At 37.2% G+C, this 13,420-nt stretch overlaps 1 protein-coding gene across 5 annotated transcripts in view; it reads right to left on the bottom strand.

The window, feature by feature from the left end:
* The window catches only part of PLEKHH2 (pleckstrin homology, MyTH4 and FERM domain containing H2), a 104,396-nt gene that overhangs the window by 50,323 nt on the left and 40,653 nt on the right, over positions 1-13,420 (bottom strand). For all 5 annotated transcript variants that reach the window (XR_008700236.1, XR_008700237.1, XM_055539947.1 and 2 more), the window contains 7 exons: positions 10,744-10,819; positions 9,370-9,464; positions 8,616-8,760; positions 5,708-5,844; positions 5,498-5,608; positions 5,256-5,342; positions 3,854-4,012 (listed from right to left, as the gene is read on the bottom strand). Coding sequence is in view for 3 of the 5 variants with exons in the window: in XM_055539947.1 (XP_055395922.1) it covers positions 3,854-4,012; positions 5,256-5,342; positions 5,498-5,608; positions 5,708-5,844; positions 8,616-8,760; positions 9,370-9,464; positions 10,744-10,819 (810 nt within the window). In the remaining 2 variants the exon portion in view is untranslated. The remainder of the gene's footprint in view (positions 1-3,853; positions 4,013-5,255; positions 5,343-5,497; positions 5,609-5,707; positions 5,845-8,615; positions 8,761-9,369; positions 9,465-10,743; positions 10,820-13,420) is intronic.

Genomic DNA, 13,420 nt, shown 5'->3' with positions numbered 1-13,420 from the left:
TGCCAGAGGCTCTATGCTGCACTACCTCCCTACAATCTTAACTCACAGTACCTTGTTCTTTTCCTTTCGAAAAACCTTTGCTGTCCCTCCATTTTTTGCTACTCATCCCCTTGGCCACACCTCTGTCCTTTTTCCTTCATTGGGAATGGCTCCTCTTCTGAAATTTACATTCTACTTCCTGATCTCAACCTCCCCCCAGTTCCCTCTTTCCTTATTCATGCCACTCTTTTCTTTGACCTCAGTGCCTCTCCTGACACCATGTTCCCTTCCCAGCTCCATTCTTTCTCATGTGCCAGGAAGCAGGGACAGTCCTCCAAATTCAGCACTGCTCTTACTCATCTCCCCATTACCCCTGAACACACCACAGTGCACTTTCTGCATCTGACACTGCAGATCACTCCCTCCCTGTTGAACACTCCACTCCTGGCCTCCATGACTTACTTTGCAGGGTCTCTTCATGTATCTCCTTTACGTGTTCTCAAATTTGGGAGACCTAGTGTCCTATTAACAATCCCCTGCTCTTCTCACTCTACACATTTTCCTGGATGATTTCTTTCACTGTCATGGAGTCGACCATCACATCCACAATGATAATTCCCCAAATCCTTCCTTCCAACCAAGACTTTGCCTCTGATGGAGATTGTGTTGCCACGGCCTGCTGGACTTCTTAATTTAGGTGTCTTCACAAGCTGTAAAACTGATAAGTCCCAAAAGAAGCTTTTGATCATCCTAAACAGCTCCTCTTTTCGGAGGTCTCTATCATCTGGCACCATCTTTCACCCAGCTATCCTTCTCTCTCCCACTTCCTAGTTGCTGGCTTCAGTCTAACTGAAGAGTTTTACCTCCTAACATTATTTAGATTCACCCTCTGGTCTCTCTCCCAATGACCAGTTCAGAGTTTCATCCTCTTCAGGAAAACCATCTCCAGAGTCTCATCCTCTTCAGGAAAACCACCTCCACTTACTGTTCTTAGAAACTCCAGCTTGCTTCCCACAAATTCATCTTCCTCTCAGCAGAGCAATCTGTTAACAACTTGAACACAGCCATGCCCCTGTTACAAACCCTGAGGGGTTCCATATCACCTTTAGGATGAAGACCGAAGTCCTTAACAAGACCAAAAAAGTCCTCCACGATCGGGATCTCCAACTCTTTCTTCAGAGGACTTGCTCTTTACATAGGTGACCACGCTGTGAGACACTGTCTTTTGTCCACACTGTCTTCCAGCCCGGAATACCTTCCTTTGCCCATTTCCAAAATTAAATCCTACTTCTCCATGGAGACTCATTGCAGGCAAACCTTCTCTGAGAAGTTGTTCCTGACTCCACAGTCTAAATTATTCGGCTTTTCTGTGCACCTTATGATGCATGTCAATAATAGCACTTTATGTATTAATATATAATTATAAATATGTTTATATTATTTTCTTTCCCACTAGATATGAGGCTCTCTGGGGAACGGGGTAGCAGTCTATTCATCTAAATACCTCAGCTCCTTGCTTGACATGGGGTAACTGTTCAATACATGTTTTTAAAAATAAGTGAACTTCTATATAGGAAATGTTCTTCCAAAGCATTAAAAGTTGCAAGACTGCCTATCCAGAATCAAATTAGTCAAGTTCTTAATATCTGCCTACATATTTCTGTACTTACAACTTGAAAATGTCTCCTCCCCTCCAAAATATTCAAACACTGCTCTGCCGTATCTGGGATTGTAGCCTGAATGTGAGCTCAGAACAAGTCACTCGGAAAGAGTTTTTCTCATATAAGGCTTTGCAGGTGAAAATATGGGGGTGGACAACCCTTCACAAATGGTAGGAAGGAAATCTAATGAGCATCCTGTCTATAAATCCTAGTGGTTTAGTCATCTGATAATCACAGCAGCTTGCACTCATTTAAAATGCAGTTGTAAAATGGGAAGCAGGGAACAGTAGAGATGTAACAGGAGTGAAAATTGACAAGGCATGCTGATAATTAAAAATAAGCAAAAAAAAACAAAAACACTGAATGTGAAAGAAATTATAAACCCTTAGCCATGAGATCATATTAAAGCCTAAGGATCTGATATACACAGTCCTTGAAACAGTAGGACAACTAGTTATTATGAACTGGAATAAGAATGTGATTTAAAGTGGCACTGGGTTCATTGGAAAACATATATTAGCACAATACCAGGGAGTTCTCAAGCCCATGAGTAAAAGAAAAAACATTTTCATGGTGATAGAATGATCCAGAAAAACACATAGTGCATCTCTTTGTTGAATGCATTGGTGAAATTTTTCTCTTACTTTTAGAATGGTTGGTCGATCTTTGTAAATATTACTGAAGAGCACCCACCCATATTCCCACATTAATATTAAGTATAAATTACAGGGTGGTATAGCTCACCATAGTTAAATTTCTCACCTTTTACATAAATAAAGCACATGGAGTAATGCATGATGATGCAAAGATTACTTTCGTGTGCAGTATTTTATGTGTAAATATTTTATTGTATTGTTAAATTTTTAAAAATAATATTTATTTTAGCATAAATCCATATTTACTCATTCTAAAAAAGTTGGAAAATAATTCACCTATGTATGTTTGAGGTTGACAGACTTGTAAAATTTTTTAAAAAAGAAAGCCAGACTTTATATTATAAAGTTAGAAAACAGAAATAAGCAAAAATGAAGTAAAAACCACACAGAGATATCCAGTATACCTTAATATATTTCCTAGTCAGACATTTTTCTACAAATGTTTACCAAAAGTGGGATAACTATGTAATACTCTACACTTATTTTATCACCTAACAACACATCATAATCTATTTCTAAAACATTAAACATTCTTTTGCACATTGAAAATGACAGCACAGTAAAGCGTTACCTGATTATGTAAATATTTAAAACTATCCCCTACTCTATATCTAAGATGATCTCAGTTTTTCTGTATTATAAACCATGGAGTACAAGTAATATTTCTGCAGCAACGGAAATGTTCTATATCTTGAAAGAGTGACAGCAAATATCTACCCAAACTGATCCAATCTTGTACTTAAAACCTGCATTTCAATGCATGCTAATTATTATCTCTTTTTTTTTAATCAGAAAGAGGATGCTGTGATAGACATTTTCATACACAAATGTTTTGCAAATTAAGATAATTTCCTAAGCATAAATTTCTTAGACTGAAACTGCTGGATCAAAGTCTAAATATATATCGTCTTAAAACATGTAATATTTATTCATTTATTTGTTCATTCAAAAATATTTACTGAGTAAAATACTTTGGCCAAGACATTGCCAAACTGCCTTCTAAGTAAACTCAGTAGCAAATTTCTTAATTTGTGTCAATACTGTATTTCATACTTTTAAAAAAGGTCCTCCCATGATCAGATTTTTAAAAATATTCATTACTTCTTGCTTTTTAAGAAAATTATTAATGATAGTAGAACATTTTCTTATATGTGGATTGATCATTTGTATTTCTATCTCTACCTCTCTCTCATTGTGTCCTTTGTTCCTTCCCCTCACTGGTATTTACCCTTTACTTCCTGATTAGAAAAAGCTTGTATTTAAGTTTCAAATACATTTTCAAAGCTTCTCATTGGTCTTTGAAAATTCTGCTTAGAAAAGTTCTGATAGTAAGAACATTTACATTTTTATGCAGAATAGTCAAATTTGTCATGTTTCATCTTTATGGTTTTTGTCTTTGATATCATACTTAAAACACTTTTTCCCACTGCATAACAACATAAATTATATTTTTATATACATATATACACACATATATTCTGTGATGCCCACTTTTCATGATTGCAGGGCTAATTCTGTCACTGCCTGGGACGCTGCTACTGTATATAGAGTTCCCACCTTGGTGAGCAATCCCTTCACCGTTGGTTTGCCCTCAGGTTGCAGGAAAAGGGGGTTGGCAGCTTGTACTCGAAGAACGTTTTGTAACACTTTAATCCATTCCTCCAATATATTGGGGGAATCTGCAGTCAGATAGTATGTGTGTTTTTCAGTGGTCAACTAGAACGGGATAAGAAAGAGATAGAAAAGGAAACTGCAGATTTTAGAATAATTATCATTTCCTTGTCCATTCTTCAAATATCACTACCTAATATGGAAACAAATATGCTGCAACTTGAATCCTAGGTTCCAAATAAATGAGTCTATAAATCATGTAGCATATTTTAACCACTTTGTGAGAAAGACAATTAACTTTTTGTGGAAATAATTTTTTCACTTCCATTTACTTTAAAACTCTTTATAGTATTATGCTTTGGGGTCATGATTTTTTAATCTTGTTTTCTCATTAGATTTTCCTTTTCTCCCTTAAATGTGCTATGGGTTCCTAGTTGTTGAAATGAGGAGCAGAATAATTTCAGAGTTTCAGAAGCCTACAAATGATTCTTTTTTAAAATAGATGTTTATTTTTTTAATTTATTTTTTAATTGGAGGAAAACTGCTTCAATGTTGTGCTGGTTTCTGCCATACAACAATGCAAATCAGCCATAAACATACTGATTCTCCTTTGTACATTTTGGGGCAGTCCTCAGGTATTAGCCACTGAAAACAATGAAAACGTACTTTTCTAATAAAATGTTGTATTTCACCCTCCAAAAGAGGAAGATAAGAAAATAACAATTATGGAAGGCATTTCCGATATAAGTCATTTGAATTTTAAGTCACCTATCCAAACTATTTCAATAGCTTGTTTTGTTTTTAAAATTTGGCAGAGGTTTCCAGCAAGACTGGCATTATGTGTGTGTGAAATGGTCAGCAGCCCCCTCTGTGGTGTGACTTCGTGGGAACTAGGACAGCCCCTCTGCTCCCTAATATCCTTCCCACTTAGGTGTTAGAGCATCTGAAGTTCACAGAACTGACATTTTCTGGTTCTGTATTAAACTGCAAACACATCTGAATTCAATAGTACACTAAAATCTGGGTATCTTATTGGGAAATAATTTATCAAATAACCTTCCGCTAAAATAGCTTGACAGCTTGAGAACTGAGAATGGCTGGGAGGGTTAGGAGTGGGGAACAAACAGTGTAAGGGATCAAGGGCAAAGAAAATACAGTGGAGACTTACTTAACATAAACTCAGGTTATAACATAGTTTTAACTAAGAAGTCCCAGGGTTTCACACATTTTAGGGGCATCAAACTGATCACCAAATGGAATAAAAAAATACTGAATACTCAGTCTTTATTCTATTAGCTTACATAATTGACAACTGAGTTTTACATGATATAAAAAAGAAAAAAAATACCTGAACTGTTTGCTTGTTATCCCCTCTTAAAATGCTGCAGGATGCACTAAGTTCAATATGGCCCTGTGGTTTTCTGATTACATCACTCTGTATGAAGGGAAGAAAACCAAAGTGATTACCTGTAATAGTCATAATAAGAAATGATTTGTCTCATTAATTGCATTACATGGAAGAAAATCAGCCAGGTGTCTGATTTATAGATTGAGGAATTCAGTTCTAAATAACAAGCAATTTCCACTCACCGGAGATTTGTAGTAAAGTAATTCACCACCTTTAAGAACAAACCATCTCCGCTTCCAAGTCTTGACTTTACCACTCATTTTTAATAAGTAGCCAGATTTTTCCAGTGGTTCCTAATTAAAGAGATTTAAAAAATATTTAAGTTCCCTTTGGAGACTCTAACAGATTGATTAATTAAAAAAAAAACACAAAAACCTTGAATCAGTGTTTACATTTTTCCCATTATCACTGGAAGATGAGCAAGTTTTCAGAAGCTTCTGCTCTGGCTGTGAGTACTCCAAGTCTGTGGAGTAAGCATCTGGGGGAATAGCATAATCACTTTCAGAAGCCACAGAAGACAGAGACACACCTAGGTCAAAAGAAATACATCAAGTCAATATTTAGTAATTGGACGGTCCAAATGCTGGTTGTCAGTTTTCCTAAGAAATACATCCATATCCCAAATCACCACCTTTCCTAGACTGGATGTATTCCATGCCTTTGACCATGAAGTACCTTTAAGGCAGAAAACAGAACTAAAGGGTTAAGGACTATCATGCAAATCTCCAAGGAAGTCAAAGAAACATAAATAATATTTTGGTATGATTGTAAGTATAGCTATTTTCACATATATAAAATGTATGTAATAGTCTAATAACATTTATTAAGAATTAAAAATATGTGTATTTACATATTGACATGTAGGCAAATCACTGAGTTGGGAAGATCCCCTGGAGGAGGAAATGGCAACCCACTCCAGTATTCTTGCCTGAAAAATCCCATGGACAGAGGAGCCTGGTGGGCTACAGTCCATGGGATCGCGGAGTCGGACGTGACTGAAGCACCTGAGCACGCAGAGCACATGCATATGTAGGCAAACAAATGCTGAACCTTAATTTTTCAAGATTTGCATGATCATACTTTGATACACTTAGTTTTTGTAATCATTTTAAAGTAATATCACATTAAAAGAACACAGGAGTCCAATACTACTAGTGTATAGGTTTTGAAAATCTTTCATAAAAGAGAAGCAATAAAAAAGATATAAACAGACTATTTCATTTGCCAGCAGCTATAATGCAAAATTCAAAGGAACATTTTTTGCAATCATTCGCTTGCCATTTTAGAAAACAACTTGCAAGTTGCAAGTCACACTGGAAAGTCACTACAATTGGAGATTTTGAAAATATTAAATAAAATCAAGAACTTAAGTCATTATTCATTATAGTATCTGGCAATTTTTAAAGTGTCTATTAACATTTAAGGGCCATGTTAGGATAATTTCACTATATTATTATTCTAATTTATTTGACTAAGCCAAGTAATAGATGTGATAATAGTAGTATCTTTATTTTTCAAAGAATAACAGAAATTTCAATCTACCAAGGACCTCAGAGATCATTCTGATTCAGGCCCTCATTCTCTAAGGAGACTAAGGTCCACAGATAAAAGGATTTGTCCAAAGTCAAACAGCCAGGCAGAGGCAATGTTGGAGTGCAAATCTCAGGCTCTTAGCCTCAAGATGCTAGGGACAGAGCAGAGAACAAAGCAAACAAATTTCTGTCCTCATGGAACACAGATTCTAGTTGGGGGAGACAGACAAAAAACAGAGAGCAAATGCTATGGAAAAATAAACCATAGGGCCAACTAAGGGAAATAAAAAGTGCTAGAAGTTGGAGAAGAGTAAAGGACTATATTGGAATAGCGTGGTCAGGGTAGAGATCATTGAGAAGGCACTGTCCGAGCCAAGCACTGAAGGAGAAAAGGAACCAGCCATAATGACATCTGGGGGAAGAATACCAGGTAGAGCAAACACTCAGTGCATAGGTCCTGAAACCAAAGCATACCTGGTATGTTCCAGGAAAAGCAAAAGGGTCTGGGTGGCCAGAGCTGAGTTAGAGAGGAGAAAGGAGGAGATGAGGTCAAAGACGTCAAAGAACCATGTAATACCTTATAGTCAGTATAAGGAGTCTTTGCAGTGTTTTGAGCAAAAGTGTGCTATAACCTGATTCCAGCTGTCAAGGGGGCAAGGTAGTAGCAAAGAGACCAATGGAAGCCAATATATTAAATCTATGAGAGATGAACAGCTCCTGTTGAAGCTGAGGGGCTTGGGAGTACATAGGGGTTTCATGGATCAGTTTGAAAACCAACATGCTATGCCACATTAAAGGCTTTTGTAAAATACAGATATCATTTAATATGACTGACTCTCTAGAACCTATATCTACGCCGAACATTTCTTCAAAATCCACAAAAATTGTAGACCTGCCCAAAGTAAGTTTTCTTAATATCAGATTTTTTAGGTGTATTCTCCACATTTTTTGGCTCAGAGGTTAAAGCATCTGCCTGCAATGCAGGAGACCTGGGTTCAATGCCTGGGCTGGGAAGATCCCCTGGAGATGGAAATGGCAACCCACTCCAGTATTCTTGCCTGGAGAATCCCATGGACAGAGGAGCCTGGTGGGCTACAGTCCACGGGGTCGCAAAGAGTCGGACATGACTGAGTGACTTCACTTTCCACATTTTTAGGTGTATTCTCTGCCATTTAGCAGTGTAATGAATTTAGATAAAATAAATCCATCCATACTATAAATTATTCAGAATCAAAAAGTAACTATAAAAGAGAAATCTCATTTAAGCCAAGTATTTCACTTTATTCCTGTAACGAAGTGATCTCTCTTTTACAGACAAGCTTTAAAAAAATAGATTATCTTGTCTGCAATCACAAAGAAAATTCTGAAGAGGATTAGGACTAAAATATGTGTCTTAGTCCTCGGTGAATATTCTTTTCACTATGAGGCTTCCTGGTGGTGCTAGTGGTGAAAAAAAAAAAAACCCTACCTGCCAATTGCAAGAGATGTAAGAGATGCAGGTTCCATCCCTGGGTCGGGAAGATCCCATGGAGGAGGGCATGGCAACCCACTCCAGTATTCTTACCTGGAGAATCCCAGGAACAGAGGAGCCTGGCAGGCTACAGTCCATAGGGTTGTAAACAGTCGGACATGACTGAAGTGACTTAGCACATATGAGTGGAAAGCAGTACTCTGAGATTTTTTTTTAAGTCCCATTGTAGAGATAAACTTCCCACTAAATATCCTGAACTCTGTGGAGCTGTCTTGTGGGTGTGCAACCTTCCCTTACCTCGCTTCAGGGCTCTGGGGCTGCCTGGCCCACTCCGACTGCGAGAGTCTGACTCCGAAGTCCGGGAGCTGGATCTTGAACTGTCTTCTTCTTCTGACCCAGAGGAGTCATCCAGGAACGGGCTGCTGCTTATCTGGGTCGCCTTCTAAAGAGAAACAAAATAGCCTCCCTGTGTGTCCGTCTCTAAAGTTATCTCTCTCTCTAGGTACAGAATTTTACCAGAAGTTAAGGAATAAGCTTTTTTTAAGGAATAGAAGAAAGCATCTTGCTATTATCAAAGTCACACTTGTTAAATTCCAAATTCCAATCAGCAAGGCATTTGTAAATGATAAAAGATTCCTAAGACCATACGGCTATTCATATCTGATGCTTTTTCTTCTGATGATACTTATTTTAATCAGGCACTTCACGCAAGGGAGGGGAACCCCGGCAGTGATTTGAAGAGCTTTCTAAATTAGTTGTTTTCTTTACACCATTAACACTATTTCCTTTAAACAATTAACAGTTATGGATGGGGCAGAGGCTCACATGCAGCATAACAAAAATGGAGCATATCAGACCTCTATTACTGATTAAAATAAATATCTTCTCAAGATTTTTCCATTTCTTCTCTTTTAATAATGTGCTAGTGTGAACTTCTAAAACACCCTATAAAGGGAGTTTATGTAAAATGTCAAGAATGGAATTTGGAGCTTGAATAAAGTTTTTTTGATCCACCATGAAGAGACCCACGTGTTTAACAATAATGAGTTACCCCCTTCAAAGTTGTATATACTGGGGTTGTCATGTTCTTGTATATCAGAGATGTATAAAGTCCTGATGTGGTGTAGGAAAGCATTGCAACAGAATCTGAAACAGAAAACAAAATGATTTGTTAAAAAAACAGATCTAACTAGCACTTAGGTCTATTTCTTATGAATGTGAATTAACAAAATTTCTAATTAAAGAGACACTGGAGGAACACATGATATTCATTATACAGTCTACTTTAAGAACGATGGCATCCACAGTTTAAATTATACACTCTTACATGGCTCATTACATACCCAAGTGTGCTAGCTCCCCAACTAGCCGATAACCTCTTTGAAAGTGAGGATCTTAGCTTTTGTTTCTTTGGTATCTCCATTCAGCTCAGGCTGGGCGGAAATGAGTACAGATACCTACTGACTGATTCAGTGAGCAGTACCGGTGAAGATATTCTCTGATTATTCAGAGCCCTATTGGTGACCCAGTGTTAAAATATCATCACTTTTAATCCTTTAGCAGGTGACCCTCAAATTGAAAGGTTAGAATATATTTCTTGAGTGGCAAAAAACCAGTGATAGATAGCGGAAAAGGAATAGAATATTAACGGTAAACCTCTAAGATACAGATTACAGATAGGAAAGGAGGGGGCCAGTAGAAGGAACTACAGAAAAATGTCTCTTTTTATTTCAGACAGTTCTTTGTGGTTTGGTTTTATTTTTCATAATGAGCATGTATTTTTTCTATAATAAATTTTTGAAGAAAGAAAGGAGGAATGTGTTTTAAACTCTGGAAAAAGAAGACATAGAGATCACTATTTTTATAATTTAAACAGCTGAAATTCCAGTGTCCAGGCTTTAGCTTCTTTGGGGTAAAATCATGAGATACTCGCTACATGAGAGTTGAACATCAATGTGCCCCTATACTAACATGAATTTCAATTTTAAAATATAAATCAGCAACTTCAGAAAGCATTTTCTGAAAGTTGGCAAAACTGTATTTATTCAAATGACTTTAGACGTTTAGGAAATTCTTGGCTAGTGAAATGGCAATACAAAATCACTTATTCTTTAAAAAAATGTTTTTATTACAGTAAAAAACACATAAGATAATATTTACCATATTCACACTGTTGTCAATCAGATCTCCAAAACATTTGTATCTTGAAAGTCTGAAACTCTATACCCATTAAGCAACTGCTCCCCTTCCCCAATACTTCGTAACCCCTAGGAACCACAACTCTGCTTTCTGATTCTATGAATTTGACTACTTTGGATACCTCATATAAGTGGACTCATACAGTGTTTGTCTTTTGTGACTGCTTATTTCAATTAGCACAAAGTGCTCAAGGTTCATTCATGATGCAGCATACAAAAACACTTACTTTTATGAACATTCTCCATATTGAAGGCCTCAGACATTCGAATGCCTGATTTGGCTACAGCATAAATTCTGCTTTCCTAATGTAAAAGAGAGATTTAAGCTGGATATTTGAAGCAAAGAAGCAATTACTTTCAATACATATGGTTTTCATTTGTTCTTCATTTAACAGTCACCAGAGTACAGCATTATTATAAAGCTGTCACCAGTGCCAACTAAAATATGCCACTGTGAACAGCACTGCAGAATTTTTTTCCATCCATTAGTCACTCCATTATCTTTGTTCCCAAATTTTTGCTTAGTATTTTAAATTATTTTGAAGAGACAGGAAAAAAAGCAAAAGAAAGCTTGTTCACAACCACTGACTATTCATAAACACCACGATTAATATGCCATCATTTCAGAACATGGTTCAAGAAAAAGAAGAAAACCTTGAATGGCCATAACAAAAGCCAGAAACCATTTACTATCTTTCACTACACACAAATATTATCTTTAACAATATACCATTCTAGAATATGGTTAAAGAAAAAGAGAAAGCCAAAACTTGAAGTCAGAAAGCACATACAAAGTAGCATTAAGTTCTATCACCTTCATATTACAATGAAGTTGAAGAAACACCTGAAGTCAAATAATCAGTGAATTTGAGAACGGCAATAAAATTTATACAGTCTTGTTCCAAAAGTAGGTTGTTATTTTCTCTTCTTCTCTGAGATTTCTCAAATGGGTACTGGAAGGCTGTTAGCCCTGTCCCTTTGAGAAAAGGGACTCCAGGTTGTTCCTCACGCATAGATCACCATGTCCTGAACTTTGTAACACACTTAACCCGCACAATTGTCTGGGTCAGGACACAGGAGGCAACTCAGGCAGTCCTCTTTAGGACTATGCTAGCCAGGGGCTTTGAAGCAATGTGCATGAAATCTCTAATCATCTGAGACACTTTAGATTGAAGAGTCACTGACGGAATGAATCAGAGGCAGCTTCTCTGACAGCGTGATGGTGAGATACACACAGAGACAAATAGCAGAGCAGACAGAACAAAAAGACACATAAAAATAAGACAGTAAGTGAGGTATGTAGAAGCCATGAGAGAGGCAAAGGTGACAGTCAGCAGACGTGAGAGAAGCAGATAGTCACTGCAGACAGGAGAGGGCAAGCTGAGCCATGGGACCAGGGACAATGGGTGTCACCTGTTTCTAAGATGCTGATCATCAGAGGTGCTGCTGAGTCATCACATGACCTGCTAGAGTGACTGTTGTATTTTTGAATGATATTCCAGTTCAATAAGGGTGGGCTATGCCTTAAAACTGCCTTAAAATAAACCCCTAAAATTCCTTAAAGTAAACTTTCATAAATTGAGGTGATTAGAATATACCTCTTTAACGTGAAACTTGAAAATACCCAACAAACAGAAATAAAACCTCAAACTTGGCCAATGTGTTGGAAGGCTTCTGCAAAGCAATACTACTTTTTCAGAAATGGATAGCTTCAGAAAATAAAGTGAAGAGAGAAAGGCAAAAGACCAGTAAAAATGGTTTGCCAAGTAAAATGAATGTGAAACCCTAGCCTAAATCGCCAACATAATCTCAACATAATAAAAGAAGCAAAATTTCAACTCCTAACTGCCTAAAGGGTAACATAATTGGAATTCCAGAGATTCACGTGCCAATAATGTTCATTTTTTATGTTATCCAGAATTTAGTAATAAACTGCAGGTGGTTTCAAGTGGACTTTGCAATGAAATGTTCTTTTAAAAGTAAATAAGAGAGATACATCTCAAGGTCTGAATTTATAGTAGGAAAACATAATTGCCTTATTTGCTTAAAACTGCATTGGTCACTAAATAAAAAATAATAACAGAACATGACTCTGAAAACCTCAAAATCCTGCAACCCAGATGATTCTCTTGAGGCTAAAGGTTAAACTATGTCAGTATGTGAAGGGAAACTTCAATCTACAAAACAGATAATTTCACTTTGTTTCAAATATAGGAAGAATTTTTAAAATTATTTTCATGAATTTATTTGGGGGGCTGTGCTGGGTCTTCACGTGGCACATGGGCTCTCCAGTTGTACCTCGTGGACTTAGTTGCCTGGAGCATGTGGGATCTCAGTTCCCCAAATAAGGATTGAACTCCCATCCCTTGCATTGGAAGGTGGACTCCTAAACACTGGATCATTAGGGAGGTCTCAGGAAGAATTTTCTTAATCTAGTGATTCCCAAGAAAGTGAAAGTGTTAAGTCACTACGGTCGTGTCTGACTCCTTGTGACCCCATGGATCGTAGCTCACCAGGCTTCTCTGTCCATGGGATTCCCCAGCCAAGAAAACTGGAGTGGGGTGCCATTTCCTTCTCCAGGAGATCTTCCTGACCCAGTGATCGAATCCAAGTCTCCTGTATTGCAAGATGATTCTTTACTATCTGAGCCATCAGGAAGCCCAAGAATCACACAATTAATAGGTTAATTATTACATTAATGGTCAATGTTTCAATGGAAGAAATTTCAAACTATTCTAGATACAGGAAGATGCTTTTGGTCAAAGCAATGGATTGATAAGCTCATAACGAGTAAAATTAAATTTCTCTTAAAGTCAATCAAGTAAATAATTAAGTTCAAAACTTGATGGCCAGTAGGTATCCTGGCCCAGAATTTACCCACCATTAGAAAGAACCCTTTTTCCT

Source organism: Bubalus kerabau, chromosome 11 (genome assembly GCF_029407905.1).
Source record: "Bubalus kerabau isolate K-KA32 ecotype Philippines breed swamp buffalo chromosome 11, PCC_UOA_SB_1v2, whole genome shotgun sequence".
Taxonomy (NCBI): Eukaryota; Metazoa; Chordata; class Mammalia; order Artiodactyla; family Bovidae; genus Bubalus; species Bubalus kerabau.
This window is presented reverse-complemented; position numbering and strand designations above follow the sequence as displayed.